The following is a 21,537-nucleotide window of genomic DNA, read 5'->3' on the forward strand; positions in this document are numbered from 1 at the left end:
GTCACGCAGTAAGACAATGGCTGTTTGGTGTATAAACTCAAACAGCAGTCAGTTTTCTTATCTGCGATTCTTAAGTTCCCCACATCCGCCCGGCACCCGTCACCCTGTGAAACATCCCAGTCGGGAAGAGAGGATCCATGATCAAGGATAGTATGTAGTTGGTACCTCTCACCCTCCTACATTAGCTGTGGGTTATTTGTCCCAAGTGAGGAGACGTTCCACATCCCAAGAGCCAGTTTCTGTTGCAGGGGCCCACAATACCATGGAGCTCCCCGGTGTCTCACGCTACGTAGGCAAAAGTTAAAATTTGACTCCAAATAGAGTTGTACGGAGGTTTAAAATGAGAACTTGACAGTAATGTGATGTATTGTCTTATTGTGAAGTGGTCTAAGTTTAAGTTTAAAATGAGGATTTGTACCATGGACATGTCCATTGGAGAGGGCTTCAAATAATGACTTGTGATGAACTGAATGAGGCCCCACTACGCTAACAGACAGAACACAGAGTTCCTATTTTCATCGATCTTCATTTTTATTGGATGAAGAGGAAAACCAATATGATGCCAATTACAAAACCACACACAAAGGTAACAAAGACCTCCCACTGACATCACCACGGCAACAGAGTCATATTTACACAGACCACGAACCATAAATAAAAACAACTATTTACATGTTTCCATGGAAATGTCTCATGAACGCGTCTTGACGCGCCCACCCTTCACAGTCACTTTCCCCGCCTCCGTTTTCACATCTCGCTGGATGGCGCTCACTCTGATGCCAAGGTCGCGGATGTGGACCCGCACGTTTCCCAAGTTCCTCTGCCAGGCGTCGTCCAGCTTCAGGCTCTTCACGGTGTGGTTCCCACACGTGCTGCCGCCTTCGCCGCTCGCCCTCTTGATTCCCGCAGATGTTGGAGCGTCCGGTTTGGCGGGAGCGGGTAGTCCGGCATTCTTACTCCGCAGTCCCTGTGGCTCAGAAACGTCGGCGCCACCTGAAGTCGACTGCGACCCACTGTCCATTTTACTCCCGAGGTTTATCCACACGTGAGCCTCGGTCGCCCTGTTGGACTGCGTGCCGTTGCCATGGCTCCCGGCATTCTTACTCTGAGGTCGATCCATTGCGGTGGCACCGCGAATCCGCAGTCGCTGTGGCTCCCACGTGTTCTCCGCCTCCTCTGAGACTTTGACTGACACTTCCTGTCGCTGTTCGCAGTCTGTGGCGGCGTCTGGTGGAGCAGACTCATCAGAGCCAGGGCTTTTCTCCTGCGCCCGCTGTGGCTCCCACATTTTTACCTCCACTGCTTGTGCAGTTTTGATCGAAGAGACAACAGACACTTCCTGCTGTTGCTTTCGGTCTTTGGAGCAGTCCAGATGGGAGGATTCGGTGGTGCCGGGGTTTTTCCCACACACTCGATTTGGCTCCCACATGCTGGCATTGGTCACCACGTGCGGTTTGGAGCCGTTACTCTCGGCTCTCTGAGGTTCCCACACGCTCGCGCTCACTTTAGCTTCTGTGCTCGCGTCGGGAGCGAGTCCAGACTGTGTGGTCACACTGTCGACCACGGCAGAAGCGAGGCATGGCGGTGGCAGCGGTGGCACACATTGTGATTGAGGTGGCGGCGGTGAAGGTGGTGGCGAGGAGTCCAGCGTTTTGTGGCGAATGTCCACAAACTCTACAGAGGAGCCAAGCATTCCAGCAAGTTCGGGTGTGGCCTCGACCAGCTCCAGGGGGTCGTGGACATCCGGCCTGAAGGAGGCCAGCTCTGTTTCGTCGGGGCTGGTCAGAAGCTGTGACAGCGCTGCCTGCCGGTAAAACTCATCCTCCGGCAGCGACTGCACATTCAGCTGCGGGAAGAGACGGCGAAATGAGCGCGATGTCATCCGCAGGCGACCCAGGACGTCAGAGAGCAGGAGCCAGTTCCTCCGTCTGCGGGAGACGGGGAAAAAAATACGTTACACCCCATAAAAATGGTCTAAGAATGTTCTGTAACGTCTCCTCAAGTCTTCCTGATGAGTCCTTGGTCCACCGAGGACATGGGAGACTCACCCCTGTGACAGGGACACTTGGATGTTGTAGCAGGGCAGCAGTGGTCGGTCCGACAGCTCGAACTCGAACACCTCCCTCCGGGCTCGCTGCTCCACGTCTTCATTGTCCTCTTCACCCTCGTCCTCCTCTTCCGGTCCTGGTGGATCAGCCAGAACGTTGTATGCTCCTCCTTCACTGGACGGCTCTGCACAATGAAACACAAACAATCAAAAACTCTTTCAACCCAAATGTTTAGTCTTGAGTCTCAAGTCTTTAGGCCAGGGTTTTAAATGCAGACTATCAAGTCCTGAACCTTCAGTCTTGAATCTTTAGTGCTGAAGAAGTGTTTTGGATCTTTGGTCCTGAAACTTAGTTCTGACTCTGGAATCTTTAGTCTTTAGAATATTTAGCAGGCTGTTTTCAGATTATCGTGTAAACTTAAAAAAAAAAAAAAAAAAAACCCACAAGTCTTTTTTATCTGCGGTTTGTCGCCAGTCGTGCAGCGGTACTTTCTTTCATCCTAAATTATTTATTGCTCCCAGCCGCACTGCTTTTCCACCCATGACGACAAATCCTAACTTGTGTGTGTGTGTGTGTGTGTGTGTGTGTGTGTGTGTGTGTGTGTGTGTGTGTGTGTGTGTGTGTGTGTGTGTGTGTGTGTGTGTGTGTGTGTGTACTAACCGCACACTGAGCTGCCGTAAAACTCCCAGTAGATTCCCGGATCGCCCTCCGACCTTCCCTGGAGGTCAGAGAGGTATTCTGCAGGGAGGGAGAGCGGCGCGGTTAGAGCACGGTTCTGATCAAAGAAGCGGCCAATCAGAGAAGACGAGGGCGGCGAGATGAAAACAATAGAGCGGAACACACACACACACACACACGCACACACGCACACACACAGTGAAAGGACGGGAAGAAGATGAGTGTTTGTGTTCAGACGGGGCCGGCTCGTCGCCACGGCGCTGAGGAGACGGATGCTGGCAGAAATGTGTGTGTGTGTGTGTGTGTGTGTGTGTGTGTGTGTGTGTGTGTGTGTGTGGCAGTAAGCTGTTCTGGGATTCAGCAGCCAAGCCTCATTAAACCCCTCTGGAGAGAGAAAGCGCGAAGAAAGAGAGAGAACAAATACAGGCAGGGAATGGTAATCAGACAGGCTGGCGAGTGCGTGCGTACACACACACACACACACACACACACACACACACACACACACACACACACACACACACACACACACACACACACACACACACACACACACACACACACACACACACACACACACACACACACACACACACACACACACACACACACACACACACACACACACACACACACAGGCGTTCTCCGCTCGTCTGTTTCCGTCTTGTTTACGGCACTGTTTCACCAAATCTGTTTAATCCTTTTTTTTTTTTTTTTTTTTGCTTTTTCACTTGAGTTTCTTCTTTGGGGAGAAAAAGTGCGTCAGTCTTTCTTTTGACTTGTGATTGGCTGACAGGAGTCGAGTCGACCCGACTGGCTCTGATGGACCCAGTAACCAACAAAAACTTTGTCTCGTGAAGTGCTCAAGAACCCTTTTCACCATTTTAGTCGCAACATGTTTGGAGTTAGCTTCAGTTTGACGAGATTACTGGTGAAGTATTTAGGACTCAAGAGTTCACAAGTTGACCGTTCAGAGAAAAGACACTTGTGGCGTCTTCACGCTGGCTGTCTCTTGTCTCACCGTCCAGAAACGTCTCCATGGCCGCGCTGTGCGTCATGTTGATCGGTCCTCGTCCAGAGTAGTGGGTCAGGGTGGGGTCGGCGCCGCAGGCCAGCAGGAGGCGAACCACCTCCAGGTGGTCGTTTTGCACGGCGTCGTGAAGCGGCCTGAGGAGAAAAGAGAAGGTGGGAATCAAACTGTTCACCGCGAAGGTTCACCACTATGCTGATGACATGGCTATATTCAATGGATATAAAATACAACGGGACCCAGAACAGACTGTGATAGTCCAACTTAGTTTGAGAGAAAATGTATCGTCTATGAACATGTTAAGGAGGGAAAGCACATGAGGCGACGTTACAGAGAATAAGACTGAAAAACGTGACAAAAGCCTGTTTTATACCAGTGAATCTCATTGAGAAAATGCACATTTGCAGACGATTCAGTCATCTACTGACGAAAAAAAAGTCTACGTAACCCAACTGTTTAATTGAATCTTGAGTCTGGATTCTTGAGATTTTGACATCCCGGCATGTCAGTGGAATTTTAACACACTCAAGCTTCGGTTCAAAGGATCAGGATCAATGAGAATGGCTTTGGTTTCGTAAAGAACATCGGTGGTATCGCACAGCAACTGAAATAACAATCAGGTGACCAGCCGGTGTCCCACTGTTGTACCAGGACAACAACCGAATATTCAGATAAGCTACATATAAACCTGTTTCTCAAAGAAGCCAGAAGAAAAATGGGACCCAGCATGTGGGCAGCGTGCTCCAGAGTTACGAGAACGTAAAAGTTGTGACGGTACCTCGTTCCGTCCTGAGAGCTGCAGTTGACGTTGGCTCCGTTCTCCACCAGGTGGCGCACAATTCCGAGCCAGCCACGTGCGCATGCTTCATGCAGCGCACAGTAGCCTGCGTTGTCCCTGTGGTTAACGTCACAGATCCGACGCTCCAAGCAATACAGCACCACCTCCTGGACACACAGAGGACAGTTTGACGTCATTAGTCTGACGCCTATTCGAAAACCGAGGTCGCGGTTTTTATTTCGTTTTTAAGTTTTCAGCTTAGAAACACAGAGGAGTGAAGCAGGACCACTAACAGCGGCGTGATCTGTTCAGACCGTCAAAGTCAAACCACCTGTATCGATCTGACTCCGCCCACCACACACTGCAACTCCGCCCACAGCATCTGCGCACCTGGGTGCGTTTGTGATTTGTTACCTCGTATCCCAGGCGGGCGGCGCGCTGCAGCAGAGTCTCTCCAGCATTTTTGTTCACAATGAGGCGACGAACCTCAGGAGGGACCGGTCGCGGAGAGGGAGGCGGTGAAACCTGTTTGTGTGTGTGTGTGTGTATATATATGTGTGTGTGTAGGAAAAAAAAAAGGTTTAAAGTGATTAGCGTGCGCTCAAGGATCCGTTTTATTACCCACAAAGCAATTAAAGACACACAAAAACAGACGCCGGCGCTCCTCCGGCATCCATCACTGTCACGTGCTGTTTTTCTAACACACACACACACACACACACACACACACACACACACACACACACACACACACACACACACACACACACACACACACACACACACACACACACACACACACACACACACACACACACACACACACACACACACACACACACACACACACACACACACACACACACACACACACAGTGAGCCCTACTTTTCCAGGCTCGGTTGAAAATAGCGCTGTCACCACCTCTGCTCCCACGACTCTGTTTTTGTGCGTTTCCTGTGTGCGTGTGTGTGTGTGTGTGCGTGTGTGTGTGTGCGTGCATGCGTGGCCCGAGGCTGATGACAGAAAGCTCAGGAGGAGACAGAGGAGGAGGAAGATGAAGGGGAGGGGGGTGACGCTTCGTCTTGAAGTAAAAAGCAGGAACAAATCAGGATTTTCTGCCTCGTCTTCACGTTTCCGCCGGCCTGTCGTCATGTGGCGCCGCCAGCAAGAGCGTGCGTGCGTGCGTGCGTGCGTGCGTGCGTGCGTGCGTGCGTGCGTGCGTGATTTTATTTCAAACTGAATTTACACACAATTTAAAAATTGCCGTTTGGAAAATTTGAAGTAATTTTGGACCTCAGACAGGATAAAACTGGTTTCTGGCTTCAAACCAGTTTCAGACTGGTTATTAAACCAGTTCAAGACTAATGTCAGACTTGACATTAAGACTGGTTAGAGAATTCAAAGTGAGCTGAGGTTTCATTAAACCAGTTTAAGACTGGCCATTAAACCAGTTTAAGACTGGCCATTAAACCAGTTTAAGACTGGCCATTAAACCACTTTAAGACTGGCTATGAAACCAGTTTCAGACTGGCTATGAAACCAGTTTCAGACTGGCTATGAAACCACTTTAAGACTGGCTATGAAACCAGTTTCAGACTGGCCATTAAACCACTTTAAGACTGGCTATGAAACCAGTTTCAGACTGGCCATTGAACCAGTTTCAAACTGGCCATGAAACCAGTTTAAGACTGGCCATTAAACCAGTTTAAGACTGGCCATTAAACCAGTTTAAGACTGGCCATTAAACCAGTTTCAGACTCGTTATTACACCAGTTTCAGACTGGCTATTAAACCAGTTTCAGAATGGCCATTAAACCAGCTTAAGACTGGCCAGTAAACCAGTTTCAGACTCGTTATTACACCAGTTTCAGACTGGCTATTAAACCAGTTTAAGACTGGCCATTAAACCAGTTTCAGACTCGTTATTACACCAGTTTCAGACTGGCTATTAAACCAGTTTCAGAATGGCCATTAAACCAGCTTAAGACTGGCCATTAAACCAGTTTCATATGACATGATATCAAACCAGTTACATTCTTCGCATCAAACAGATTTCAGACTTGATGTTGAACTTTTTTCTCACTTCATATTAAACTGGTTTTTGAGTTCATATACTGACTTTAGGAGTGACATTAAACTGGATTCATGATTGGTTTTCAAGAGGTTTCAAAGTTGACATAAAAACAATTTCCGACGTTATAACAAACATGTTCCAGACCTAAAATTAAACCGGTTTCAGTCGAGTTAGTAAACATGTTTCAGATTTGATATGAAACCAGTTGCAGACTTCACACTGAACTGGTTTTAAAGGCGATAATAAGGTCCTATTTATCTTTGAAATGAAAAGTTGCGCGTTTACACGGGCAGCGTTCTGAAACCGATGTCAGTTCACACGGAAACGACAGAAATGCTGAAAACTATGGAGTTTTCATGTCGGGCCACTAGTGGGCGCTGTTGGTTGCTTTAGTAATAAAAACCACACACGCAGCCGCGGTAATGAGGAACCCTCAGGTCCGGTCTGTTCAGACTGTTGTTCAGCGGTTCTTCACCTGTTTAACTGACCTCACTAGTCCTGCATCTGGTCAATTATTATGGTCTGGCGGTTAACGAGTGTTGGTCTGGTGAAACTAGAATATTCACAACGCCAGTCACATTTTGCAATTCCTTGTAAATAAATAAAAATGATGCATGTTTCACCACGATGATTAAAATGTACTTTATTTAAAGCAAAGACATTTCCTTTCTGTGTTTTCACCTGAAAATGTTTCCGTTTTTTTTTTATTCTCATGAAATTAACGTTATTTCCTGTTTTTGAATGAGATGTAAATTAAACTGAGTTTGGTCCTCAGCAGCAGGTACACGAGCAGGAAGCTGCTGACGCCACGGCAACCGTCTCCGCCGCTTAGCAGCCAGACAGCGTGTGCGTGTTAATGCGTTTGTGTGTGTGTGTGTGTGTGTGTGTGTGTGTGTGTGTGTGTGTGTGTGTGTGTGTGTGTGTGTGTGTGTGTGTGTGTGTGTGTGTGTGTGTGTCTGTCAAACGAAGCCGCTCGCTGCCACGCATCGGCAAACAGGAGGCGAGCTTTGCCCCGGAGGTGTGTGTGTGTGTGTGCGCTTGTGTGTATGTGTGTGTGTGTGTGTGTGTGTGTGTGTGCGCTTGTGTGTGTGTCTGTGTGTGTGTCTCTGTTTTTCAGCGCAGCAAACAAGGAGGAGGAGGGTCGAACGAGGAGAGTGTGTGTGGTTGTGTGTGCGTGTATGCGTGTGTGCGTGTATGTGTGTGTGTGTGTGTGTGTGTGTTCTCGCTGCCCTGAGGAAATCTCCGGTGCAGCAGCTGTCAAAACGGCACAATCCTCTGCCGCACACACACAAACCCAGTGACGCACACACACATGCACAAACCCACTGACGCACACACACAAACGCACGCACACACACACACACGCATAGAGTGCAGTACATGCGGAGAATATTATTCTTCCTCCATAACCTTCAATCACTCCGTCCCTCGCTCGCTCCTTCATTTTAATCTGCACCGAATTGAATTACACACACACACACACACACACACACACACACACACACACACACACACACACACACACACACACACACACACACACACACACACACACACACACACACACACACACACACACACACACACACACACACACACACGTCCCTGCTGAGTTCTCCCGGCGAGCTCCAATCAGGACGATAATTGCAGCGATTAACAGACGGAGGGAAACACAGCGAGCTGCAGCGCTGGGGCTCAGAGGCGGTCTCGGACTCGGAGGGTTTGTGGGTATCTGGACCAGAATCTAGACCAGGACTGGGACTCAGATAGCCCTAGAATATCAGAACCAGGAGACTCAGACTCAGACTTTGACATCTACTCAGAAGGTTTGTCAAAATCGGAACCAGAGGACTGATACTGGGATCGGGACTTGTACTGGGACTGGGACTGGGACGAGGACTTGGACTTGGATTCGAACTGATAATTGGATGCCAAGGGTTTTTGAATCTCAGGACCAGGAAACTGAGACGGGTTCAGTTCATCGTTCTTTCTCTGGATCAAGTTAACTGGAAATCAGTCAACTTACTGGTTCATTCAACTTTTTGACTTTACATTTGTCCTGTTTAACTCAGACTCAGAGCGATTAACTTGGACTTGTCTTGATTAATTTGGACGAGGTTTCTTTAACTCAGACTGACTAACTCACCTCCTTCGCCCTCTGCTCCTCCTCCTCGTCACTGGCTCCTCTGGACGCCCCCTCGTCATTGGCATCCTCGGAGCCGGCCGTGTGCTTCAATTTACAGGGGCGTTTTCCCTTCGGTCTGTCGGGATTGTCGTCGTGGCAACGTTGGGGAAAGGTGGATGAAGAAGAGTAGGAGGGAGGAAGAGAAGGCAGGGAGGGCAGGGAGGGCAGGAAGGTGGCGGCTCGACGACTCTCCCTCAGCCTCTGATGTTTGTCCTGGAGGCGGGACGAGGCCAGCGAGGCCAGCGAAGCCAATGGCGATGGCCGGGGGGCGGAGCCACTGGGGAGGCGAGGACGATGGTCGGGGGAGGATTCCGGGGCTGTGTGAAAAACTGAAAGAAGATCGAAGGACGAGTCAGAAAAACTGGAGAAATTCGTCTTCCACAAAGACATCAACTCATAGTCACCGTTTCAATGGACACCATCACGGTACCCTTGGTGACATTTCCTAAAATCACAAGCCAGTTTAAGGGTTGAACACAAGCTGGACGGCACCAGGCTCCGATACGATCCAGACATACTGGCTGGAGAAGCTCCATGAAAGAGACACTAGAGTCTCAAATGAACCAGCTTGCAGTCCTCATCATGAAGGACCACCAGAGCAGCACCACCCCATCCTACTATCAACCATTAACCTGTCTCTGTACAACATGGAAGCATCATATTGGCAGACGTCAACAGGTATATGTCCCAATACCCGAACAAGAAAGTACCTCGGGAGGCAAACCCCAGCCAACTCAGAGCCGATTGCACAAGTTACCATCAAGGCAGATACCAAGGGGATGCACTGATCAGGCTGTTCTGCATCAGCCACAACCCCTTCGGTCTGATCCCAGACTGGCAGTGGACACCGATTCCTAAGTGGGGCAACAATCGGCCACGTGCTCTACATGGACGACACCAAACTGTTTGCCAAGAATGAGCAAGAAATCGCTGATCTGAACCACCAGGACGTACGGTGCTGACAGAGGGAGGTCATTCAGGTTAGACAAGTGTGGTTGACGGAGTGGATTTCCAGGGTAGGTACAAGTACCTTGGGATATCGCAAGCTAATGGAAACCGTGACGAGGACATAGGAGGAACCATGGACGTCAAAACAAGTGAGCTCCTCGCCATGGAAGGAGGGTTTCTATGAAGGAGGTGGAAAGAGGAAGGCTGAGGACAACCACAACATCCTCAGTCCAACAACACTTCAGGAAGTAGATATCAAAGGATGAGCGACTAAGTCAGACAACAGAACCCTAATAAGAATGAGGAGCCGGTTTGCGGCGAACCACTCAAATTTGGATTGTGCCACTACCTCTACGTCACTTCGTGTAAATGGAAGTGACGTAGTGATGAGTCATCCAGCTTGCGGGGGACGGTGTCCTCAGCCCCGGCTGCTGTAAGGCACCGTGTCTCGGCAGAACCCCAAGCATGGACGCCCATGTTCCTTTCCAGAGTTTCTTTTGAAAGTTGGGAAGACTATACAACTATAAAATACGGCATGTTCACTTTTGACGTTGTTTCCTGTGACGCCACCTTTTTATCAGTTAAAAAAAAGTTTTCTCACAGTTCTCAGCGTTTGTGACTCATAACCCTGCCTAGTGGCCACTGATGATATTGCAGGGGAAGACATCGAAGCCACAAAGTGTAAACACCGAACAAAACAGTTTTTGACTTTCTAATCGTGAAAACAAATGCTTTGAAATGTCCTCTTTTCATTTAGATTTTAATTTTAGCATTATGTGTTTGAGCTCGAACCGATTTTCTGAATTAATGAAGACCGTGAGAAAGTGAACGTCACACCAGGTGTGACTTCACGTGTGAAGGTTTGACCTGCAGCGTGGGTTCCGGGAGAAGGAGGGATTTCGTTTCACCTTTTTAGGGGTTACAAAAACATTTTAATGATCTTAAACTTTTCTCCTCATCTTTCTGAGCCGTCGAGCGAGAAATGAGCCGCCAACCGCCGCCGCCGCCGCCGTCTGTCCTTCAGCCGAGAGGAACAAAGAAACACGAAGCCTCCAGCTCGAACGAGCCGACGAGCGAGCGAGGAAGCAGAGTGGGGGAGGGGGGAAAAGAGAGAGAGAGAGAGGGAGAGAGGGAGAGAGGGAGAGAGGGAGAGAGAGAGAGAGAGAGGGAGGGAGCGTGTGCAATGTTTTCCATCGCACACGCCTGCAGGAAGCAGACACACACACACACACACACACACACACACACACACACACACACACACACACACATACACACACACACACACACACACAGCTGAAACCGGAGAGGCGTGTAAACGCAGCACACACACGGAGCCAGAGGTTGTTTCTGAGAGCCGGCGGGGAGTCACGCCGCTTCCATCTGCTGAATTATTTATTAGGGCACACACACACGCCTGCACACACACACACACACACACACACAATTCTTCGTGAACGGGATTAACACACGCCACATAATGAAGGTGTGTGTGTGAGTGTGTGTGAGTGTGTGTGTGTGTGTGTGTGTGTGCTTCCCATAAATGATAAATTCCTGTTAAGTGGCTTCACACGTGCACACTAACACGCACACGCACACGCACACACACACACACACACACACACACACACACACACACACACAGCTTGGTGTGTGTGTGCGCGTGACAGTAAAATCGCTCCCCGTTTCCAACTTGATCATCATTGTTTATTCTCGGTGTGACATCATCCTGATCGGAAATGACAGGCTCCGCCCCCCACAACCGTCGATCACGATACTTCATCTTCGTCTCATCGATTTATCGTAGAAAAGAAATATTGAACTAACACATTTTTTTAAACTTAGCCTTTGATGTCTCTTCGCTATATCCAAGCAAAACCTAGTGGACATATATGGTACTGCAACTAATTACATTTATAAACGTTTTTATATATCTTTAAAAACGTAATGTAAATAAGATAATTTGCAAATCAAGAAAAAGCGAAAGCAGCTCTTAACTGAGTTAAATCACAGAATTAAAGTGCCAATAAAATAAATATCTGCATTTTTTTTTATTAAATTTTTAAGAACTAGCATATTTAAAAACAATTTCTTGTAACATTTTTAATTTAATTACAATTTATGTTTTTTTTTGCGGTGGCCACACACGGTATTGCATCAAACATGATTTATCAAAAAACATTACATCCTCATTTTAGAATTTAGTATTTTTGAACACATTTTACACAAACCGATGCATCTCGTTACGATTTTTTCTTAAACTTGCATTACAGCAGGAAATTATTTTACCCAAATACACGTTTTATTCCACAAGCTTAAAAAGCTTTGGCTTGATTCACAAAGGTCAGCATGTTTTTCAGCTTTGTAAACCATTTCGTGATTCTAAACTTTATTCCCTTGAGACCAGTTTAACGTAAACAATGAGTCTGATTTCAAGAAGTCCCTAGTGGTGGTTCAAAGTACTGCAACTGATGGTTTTTTTTTTGGTTTTTTTCATTCACACTGCTTCTTTCTGGCAGAATGAAACAATTTTTGGGGGGTGACTGACAGGTTTGTTTTTATTGTGGAGAATTTTTCTTTTCTCTCCACGAAACGGCGCCGGCGAGAAGCTCAGTCAGGGAAAAATGTCGCGTTCAGTCGACGTGACATTAGTGACAAAAAAAAAAAAAACAGCTCAAAGAAAAAACATTGACGTGTGAGAAAAGGGAGACGCTGGCGGAGGGTTGAAGCTCTGCGACTGATTACCGAGCGAATACTTTGGAAATGAAAGCAGGACGTGGAGCTCGAACACGTCTCGTGTGGCGGCACGTTTAATTGGACTCATTCAGTTTGAGTTAAAGTGAATTTGACTGTTGAGGCGACCTGAAGGGAACATGTGGAGGCAAACGGAGACGGAGGAGGCGGCTGCGAACACATTCCCGCTGCATTACTGCCTGTGTGACAGCTCCATCTGGGAGACGTTAGGCAGCTATTAGCGCGCCACGAGGCCGCGGCGGGTTCAAACGCACGCACACAAGCGCGCCGCGCCGCCGGGATTCAATCCGCCGGCTCCGGAGATCACGCACAGGAAAAAGGAGAGGCGACAGAAAGAGGAAGGGAAGGAGGAGGAAGGAAGGAAGGAAGGGGCAGGAGAGGAGGTGGGCGACTGATGACAGCGAGAGAAATTTCATCAGCCGCCGTGCCTCCAAAATAAAAGCTTCTCCAGCTGTGTCCGCCGGGACAACAAACACATGGTTTCACATAAGTCTGTTGACAATGACTCCGAGCCAGATTTCATCAGAAGTTCCACATCGTCAAGGAAAAACAACGGCATCACTCGCAGGAATCTACGGGAAGCGCATACGAAGCCGCCGGCGGACGTCCGACCGCCGACGCCGCGTCGCGCTCGGCCGCCCTTAAAGTGACGTCAGCACGCCGTTATATTCCTACCTCTCGGGCCGCCGTCTGTCCTCGGGGTCGCAGCGTCGCCCCAGCCGCCATTGACCTCCGGTTTCGCGCCGACAGAGGAGGCGTCCGCGGAGAGCCTCCGGTCGGAGGGCAGCCATTGGCCGATCTCCCCGGGGAGGCGGGGCTTGTTGAGTCGCAGTCCGTTTAGCTCGATGCAAACTTTTAGCTTCTTCACGTCGTCCGGAGTACAGTCTGAAATTGAAAAACATTTTTTTTTTTAAATCAGAAAAGTGGCACGTCTGATCTGACTGGTTGAGTGAGAAACGAAGAGGACCCGTGGCGGCGTCCTGAGGAGCGCCTTGTGTCGCCTTGAACTGGGAACATTCTCACCATTGGCCGACTTCCTGTTTGAGTTCGCAGCCTCGTCCTTCTCCTCCTCCTTCTCCTCCTCCCTCCCTCGCTTCAGCCGCCCGCTGACGATGCTGCTCTGATGAAACGGTTCCAGGCTGAAGAGGCTTCGCCGGTTTATCGCCGCCGCCGCCCCGGGGTTTGAGCCTGTGAATCCCAATGAGGACGGCTGAAACAGGCCTCTGGGCGCCGGCAGGAACCTCTGCTGCTGCTGGAGATGCTCCAGTTGTTGCTGCTGCGGTTTTTGTTGATGGTCTGGTTGCTGCTGTTGCTCTTGTTTGTGGCGTTGCTCCTCGGGATCTTCCCCTTCTGAATTTCTCTCTTTGAGGACGAGCAGGTGGCCATGAGATACGGCCGGAACTGAACCTGCAAGGGAGTTTAAAGAAAATCCTCAAACGTCCTGAAAGATTCTAAAGCTGTGCAGATGTGGAAGGTGGTGTTTAATGAGGTTTCATATCTAACCCAACAGATTCAGGTTTAGCAGAGCCGCATGTTGATCAGATTTTTCAGCTCGCCAGGGCAGGTCGCCCACGACAGTGTCAAGTTCAGCAGAGTCATCGTCTGCAGGTCTTCACGTCTATTTCAGTGGCGTATTCAAGTTTCAATTCGGGGAAACGTCACGTTTATCAGAGTATCGAATCGAGCAGAAGAAGTTCGTGAAAGTGAGTTTTTTCAATACATTTATCAACGCTAATTTTCATTTCTCTTTGGGTTTTTTTCACTTTTTTTTTTTTTTACTTCCTCTGAATTTTATTTATTTTGCTCCTTTGTCGTCTTTTCTGGTTCTGCTTTTTTTTTTTTTTCCTTCTGGGTTCCTCTCCTGATGGCGTCTGACGCGCACGCCGCTTCCTCGAGAAAATGAGGGCAGCGGTGTGATGGGTGCAGCCAGAGTTCACACACACACACACACACACACACACACACACACACACACACACACACACACACACACACACACACACACACACACACACACACACACACACACACACACACACACACACACACACACACACACACACACACACACACACACACACACACACACACACACACACACTTCTCTCGACTGATCTCACACAGAGCCTCTCGCTTTGTCTCTCTTTTTTCCTGTGTGCTCTGTGTGTGTATGTGTGTGCGCTCTGTGTGTGTGTGTGTGTGTGTGTGTGTGTGTGTGTGTGTGTGTGTGTGTGTGTGTGTGTGTGTGTGTGTGTGTGTGTGTGTGTGTGTGTGTGTGTGTGCTTGCGCACGTCATCCTGCAGAACGCTCCGGAAATCCTCTTACCTCTCGGAGCCTCGGCGGCGGCTGCAGTGGGAGTCCTTCCTCCTCCTCCTCCTCCTCCTCCTCCTCCTCCTCCTCGCTGGCTCCGCTCCCACCCCTCCTCCTCTCCCTCCTCCCCCCGCCTCTCTCCGTCTCCCCGCTGGCCGCCTGCCAGCTCCTCCTCCTCCTCCTCCTCCTTCTCCTCCTCCTCTCCTCCTCTTACTCCCTCTTTCTCCTTGAGCTCGAGCTCGGAGAAGCGCAGCATCGCACGCTGAGAGAGGAAGAAAGGCGCTGCTCATTATTCTGATCAGCCCATTCATATGAGACAGCAGGGCCCACCTCCACCTCCTGGTGGGCTCAATAGGTCGTTATCAACCACACACCAATGTTCGAGACGACCGGTGCAAGTATTCTCGATAGAAGCTGCAGTACTCAGTGGGAAGGATTTGCAGTACCACTTGCAGTACAAGAAGCAGCACAATCAAGAATGCAGTAACGTGCAGCAGGATCAATAATAAAAATGGTAGCACTTCGAATAATCGAGGTAAAAGTTACAGTACTTGTGTTCTCGTTAGTAATATTAGCAGTATTAGCGATATTAGAAACAGTCAACGGCTCACCTGCAGTGCTTTCTGCTCGCGGCTCAGCTGGCTGGAGTCGGCGTAAAGCTCCGTCGTCACACATTTGATCCGATCGCCCACGTAACCGGACGAGTTTTCGATGCGTTTGGCGAGGCCGCACCGGCGGCCCCGGCCGCAAGAGGTACCGTCGTCCTCGTCATCCAGGAGGTCGGGGCTGTGTTGGATGCTGGAGTCCTCCTGCATGTGATCTCCACAGAGGGAAGATGAGTCTTTGCCGGCCAGCAACTCTGGAGTCCTTCTGAAACATCCATCGGTGGGTGCAGGGAGCGGACAGGTGGGGCATTCAGAAAAATGGATTCCAGACATTTGGACCGTCAGACTGCGGTTTGTACAGGTCGTTTGGAGATTGCAGTTGTCTCTATTTGCACACTGGGAGTTGACACTCCTGAAGGTTGGGGTCCCGCTGAAGAGCCTCGGTTCACAAGTTGGAGTCTTCAAGATGAGATTCCTGCAACATGATCCCACCTGATTCCTCCCGCTGAAGCTTTGACTGTTGGCTTCTCCATAGCCAGTGGGGGGGGTTCTGGTGCTCTCGAACCCGGGGTTGAAATTGAATGTTGTTGGGACTTGCGGACTGAAGTCACCACAGTTCGGTGCCTTTTTGTTAGCGGGTGCAGTCATTGACCCCACAGCGGTAGGGTTATTGGAACCTCTTGATGAACCTTCTCCACCAGCAGGAATCATTGAGTGGCCATCATCAGGTGGATTGTGTGGAGGTTTCACATTATTTTTGCCAGAAACCTCTGGGTTGGTTTCATGAATTACAGTACTTCCACCAGTGACACCATGTGTCACGAGGTTCGGAGCACCTCCAGGTTTATTTTTTCTCGAAAACTGCTGTGGACGTGTTCGGGCACACTGCATCGTCAACTCATCTGGGACATCTAGAAATGGACTAAGAGGCTCTACTTCTGCGACCTCCTGAGTAGCTGAAGTTGGTGAGGCGGAGCTGCGTGATGGGCCAGGCCACTGTTCGGTACCTCGGCCCAGAGGGATGCCTTTCAGAGGCTCTTTGTCTTGGGTGTGGCATCGTACATTAGCTTGCCCAGAGGAGTCACACTTGGGAGGAACATCTTCATCCAGCTCATCATGGATGAGATCAATGCAAACAACGTCTTCTTTGATAGCAGTGTGGTTTTTCCCAGAAACCTTTGGGGTTTGGTTTGAGGACTTGTCTCTCTCAGTACTTGCGTGGGAGCTTAGAGGCTCCTGGTTCCTGTATGAGTCGACATTGAAGAGCTTATCCTGGTTATTGGACCTGTTCTCAAGATCGTCTTTGTTGTAAATTGGAAGGACAGCTGGGACCATCTCCTGGGAAGTCTGATAAGGATGTACTCCATAAGAGAGGCCATGTTTTGGTGCAATGTGAGTGGCGTAGAAGCCGCCACCACCAAGTAACATTTGATGGGGGTACATAGGTCCTTTGCCTTGAATCGGCATTTGCTGAAGAGAAATATTCTCAGCGACTGAATATGGGATGTAGCGGCTTGTGTAACCTAAACCAGGTGGGAGGTAGGAATCTCCGTACATTTGAGCAGAGGTGCTTCTGTTTTCTGAGCGTTGCTGTTGTTGCAGGTACGATTGGACCTCTTGAGACTCAGATGTTGCAGGAGTCATTGCTTTGCTGGTTGCTGGGATTTTCTCAGGGTCTACAGAGGGGGCTTGAGACCAAACAACTTTGGACTTTGAAGAAGGTGCCACTACAGAAAGTCGTCCACTTGAGGTAGAACTGGATGCATTTACCGACTCAACCGTTGTGGCAACAGGTGAGCGTGGAGGTTGTTGTCGATGAGCGTTGTCTACATTCTTATTTTTCAGAGATTGCAAAGAACTAGGCACAGCCCATGTGGAGGATGCAGTGCTGATAATTTCAGGACGGTCTAGAGTCTTTTCTGATATACTTACAGGTGGAGGCAACCCCTCTTTGAGGAGCTGGTCCTGATTGGTGAAGAGTCCATAACGAGATGGTTGCAGATACCCCAACTTGGCTAGGGCGTCCAGTTTGGCTGGGAATCCATTTGCTTCCAACTCTTTGGCAGACAAATCCAAAGGTTTCTCTCCAGGATTTTTGGCCATTTTTTGAGGTACAGCTCGGTCCAAAAGCATCTTCACGGTATTCGGTGATGCACAGGAGTTGGTGTCTTTGGTTTTGTTGCTGCTGGAGTGTTTTGGAGAGCAGCGCCCAGAGCTCACGGAGAAGGCGTGATGCAATGAGGACAAGGAGGTGCTTGTGTAAATGGACGTCTGGAGGTCTGCGGTGGTGTTGTTGAGCGGTTGGACTGAGGGAACTGAGCATGGTTGACGGGAAACAGGAGGTGAGTCTAAGACAGTGGTACCACCACTGCTGTTTCGGTTCAGTGTATTCTTGGTCAAGGTGGTCTGGCTGGACTTTGCTAAATTGCTACCATGTGGTCGCTCGGTACGGTGGCCAGCTTGACTTGAGGGATCTTGGTGAATTTGAGGGCTGGTGCTGAAGGCAGATGGTTCTTGGTGCACCTGAGGACTGAGACCCTGCATGATCTTGTCCTGGCTGTGTGGCAGCGGTGAGAGAACAGTGGCTGAAGTCGCCGGAGACATCCTGATTGGCGGTCCCAGCTGGGAGGGAACGTGAGCCTGTGCGAAAGGAGGCAGGTAGAAAAGTCTGTCCTCCCCAGGTGCGCTGCCTCCGGTTCCAGCAGCACACAAAGACTGATATGCCAGCTGCTGGTGGAGGAAGTGTGAAGGTTGTGACATAAAGGAGGCTTTGTACGCCATGTCCAAGAAGGGGTACATGGTAGCATCATTGTAAGAGCTGATCCAGGGTAACCTTAGGAAGCTCCCGGCACCGTTCAGGCTCAACTCTGCTTGCTTGTCGCCGTGCAACACTCGACGGTCCAACCCCAGGCCAGCGTCACTTCCTGTAGCCGGGATCAGCAGAGACTTTGGGTGTGGGTTCTTATAAAGTCCGATGTAACCATTAGCAGCTTTTTGCCCCTCCAGCAGTGAAATATCCGGTTTGTACAACAGCTCGTAGCCCAGCGGGAGTGAGGCAACAGGATCCTGGGGCTTTTCCGCAGACAGAGGGTGAATGGCCGGGTAGAAAACTGCCCCGTGGGGGCGCAAGTTTTCCCCCATCAGAGCAGTGCGATCAATGCTGAGAGCAGCTAAGGGATTCATCCTGAAGGGGGTGCCAGTGTCCACCTGGGACAAAGAGAGCCCAAGTTAGGGATTCACACAACACGAGTCACCTCTTCAAAATAAAGCATCCTGCAAACTGTTTCAATATAAACCAATGAGCTTTTTTTTTATTTTGGTGTGAAAATGGAATTCAGAAGACAAAAATGACGTCACTGCATTGTTTTATGCAACTCATTTTCCTGTTAGAGAAACCATAAAGGCTCTCTTCATTCGTTTTTAAAATGTATTCTTTGAAACTTCTTGGTCGACACGGGACAGTCGTTAACTCAAAAAGGTGAGAAAAGAGGGCTAATGGAGAGAGCGAGAGAGCGACAGGTGGGCGAACGGAGAGGTGAAAGCAGCCCGATTGGATTTCCTGTTGCATTGTGTCGACGACCTCCCTGATTGGCTATCAGCGTCAGGAAACGATCCACAGGTCGGCGGAGACAAAGACGACTCGCCACGCATTCGTCGCAACGTAGACGTCAAACAACCTCAGCTGAGAAAAGACAACAGCTCAGTGAGACACGTTCTTCATATTGTTTTTTTGTACAGTTAATCAAGGTTAACGGGGTTTTTTTGGCTTCTCTTTTCAAGTTTGACGTTTTTAAATGGCTCAGATTTGAACTGAGGTATTGAAACGGTGTGGCTCATCGTATTTGTGTTTTACAGTGAAGTCATTGTTAGCGTCGCTGAAAGGAAGTCCAGGGAATTCGGTGTGTGTCAATGGAAAAAGAAATTGCATTTTATTTTAGCACTAAAAGAGTTCTTTTAATCCATTTTAACACACGGTTCCTTAGCCGATTCTCCTTTCAGATTGAGGCTTTGAAATGTTAAGATTTTCAAGGAAGTCATTGGAAACGTTCTCACGCATTCTGAACCGGGTGATATTGAAAGGAAGCTCACAGAAATTAAACCTCTCCACGGTCTGCCTATTTTTTCCTTCTTTTTTTTTTTTTAACGTTTTCAATTTCAGGAAAGACAACAAGCTTCTGTGTGCAGTCGTACGTTTGCCTCATTTTAGGGTTTATACGTAATTTTTTTTTAAAGGAAGTCAGTTTTATTCGGTGCTCGTGATGCGGCAGAGACGCTTTCATGCTAAAAATCCTCGGAAAGTCAACCGACTCTGGCGCGCCGTTTACATTACAGCTGCGCTCATTCCAAACCGCACACACACAAGCACTGTGTGTGTGTGTGTGTGTGTGTGTGTGTGTGTGTGTGTGTGTGTGTGGTGTGTGTGCGCTTTATCGCACAGCCGGGGGACTGATAAGGCACGTCGCCTCGTTTCCCGAGGAACTCATAATCCAGCCGAGAGAGAAAACGTATCAGCGCGCGCACACACACACACACACACACACACACACACACACACACACACACACACACACACACACACACACATACACACACACACACACACACACACACACACACACACACACACACACACACACACAGTAATTGATGGCTGTTAGCGAGCTGGGATTTCAATAACGCTTCTTATCTCCAGACTGCTGAAGGACAGCTGTGTGCGTTCTGGGTTTTGTGTGTTAGTGGGGACGCACAATCAGGTTCGGGTTACGGCAGGCGGTCCTCACAAAGACAGAAAAACCAGCACGTGTCGCCCAGTCCCTCCTCAGGGGACGCCAAACACATTCGCCCCCCCCCCAAAAAAAATAGGGCTCTGATCGGGCTGGCGGCTTCTCTCTGGATATTTTCCAGCTGTTTATTGGAAAAACTGGTGAATATGCTCAGTATAATCAACACGGCAAAATAAGTGAACAGTCAAAAGAGGGGCTGCAATCACGATGCCAAATCACAAGATAAATTTTTTTTTTTTTTTTTTTTTTTTTTTTTTAAAGTGAGCAACTTTAACAGATTCGAAACCCATAAAAGTTCCGATCGAAGCGTCGTGATCTGCTTCAACATCCAGCCACCGTTCAAACTTTCTAAATACCGAGAAGAGTTTCCGACTCCTCCAGTCGGAAATAAACTGACGCGGAACTCATTTTGCAAAATATGGCAGCACATACGCAAGAGTTTTACCGGCCCCATAAATCCAAAGCACAAAATAAGACACGCAAAGGTCAGGTTTGTGTCGCCCCCTAGTGGTGGCGGCAATGATGACATCAGCAATGTCGGGGGAAAAAGAGGAAGCGTGTGTCAGGGAGACCCCGGTTCGATTCCCGACTGACACCGACTGGAAAGTTTTGTAAAAGACGAAATACCAGTTAATTTCTCTGCGTGTCCAGAGATGTGGCTGATAGAGAACATGTCGGTCTGACGCGCCACATTCGTGAGGAGAAAGAAAAAAGAATTTACATTCTTTGAATGTCATTTTGTGTCGTGATCACGATCTAAACATTTATCTTAAGGTTTATCTCCTGGAACACACGGACCGCAGTGCTTCAGGAAAACAATTGTCTCTGTTTGATAACAAACCAGAAAAGTTAGTAAATAAAGCTCAAATGTTTAGACTCTTCACCGTCAACAAACTCAACTCACCTGTGTCGGCAAACAACATCAATTTCACGTATCCATGCGTCAAAATGAAGAAAATTTGCAATAAACGTCTTAAAGAAGAGACTGATCTGATGTTCTGAGAGTGACGGTCTGTTTTTCAGGAGAATCACAAGGATCCACGGAGGAGCGAGAAAAAAAAAAAAAAAAGAAAAAAAACCTTCAAAGTCTCATAAAAACACCAGTTTGAACTTTGCGGAGTAAAAGCAGAAACTCACCGTGTCCTCGCGCCGCCGCCGCCGCCGCCGTGACCTTTAAATCCGCCGCGGCTCGCGCCCCTCCGCCGCTATTCCCATTAAATCCACAAGTGGAGGAAACGCGCAGATCACGAGCCTCCGATCATCCTCATCGATCCGCCGCGTGCCGTTCTGCACCGGGAGACGGTGTGGGCGCGCACGTGCACGTTGTCGCACGCACTTCCGC

General features: G+C 49.0%; 1 protein-coding gene across 1 annotated transcript; it reads right to left on the minus strand.

The window, feature by feature from the left end:
- Positions 1-553: 553 nt before the first annotated feature.
- Positions 554-21,377, minus strand: LOC308147778 (BCL-6 corepressor-like). Its single transcript, XM_080520111.1, has 12 exons — positions 21,333-21,377; positions 15,418-18,618; positions 14,822-15,068; positions 13,520-13,903; positions 13,172-13,381; positions 8,756-9,123; positions 4,949-5,059; positions 4,535-4,701; positions 3,748-3,893; positions 2,709-2,786; positions 2,049-2,232; positions 554-1,928 (listed from the first exon to the last, which is right to left on the minus strand). Exons 2-12 carry the CDS (start codon positions 18,592-18,594, stop codon positions 692-694), a joined length of 6,309 nt encoding a protein of 2,102 aa, XP_080376237.1. The 5' UTR covers positions 18,595-18,618; positions 21,333-21,377; the 3' UTR covers positions 554-691.
- Between the last annotated feature and the right edge of the window lie 160 nt (positions 21,378-21,537).

The sequence above is a fragment of the Blennius ocellaris genome (genome assembly GCF_963422515.1).
Source record: "Blennius ocellaris genome assembly, chromosome: 24".
NCBI classification, from domain to species: Eukaryota; Metazoa; Chordata; class Actinopteri; order Blenniiformes; family Blenniidae; genus Blennius; species Blennius ocellaris.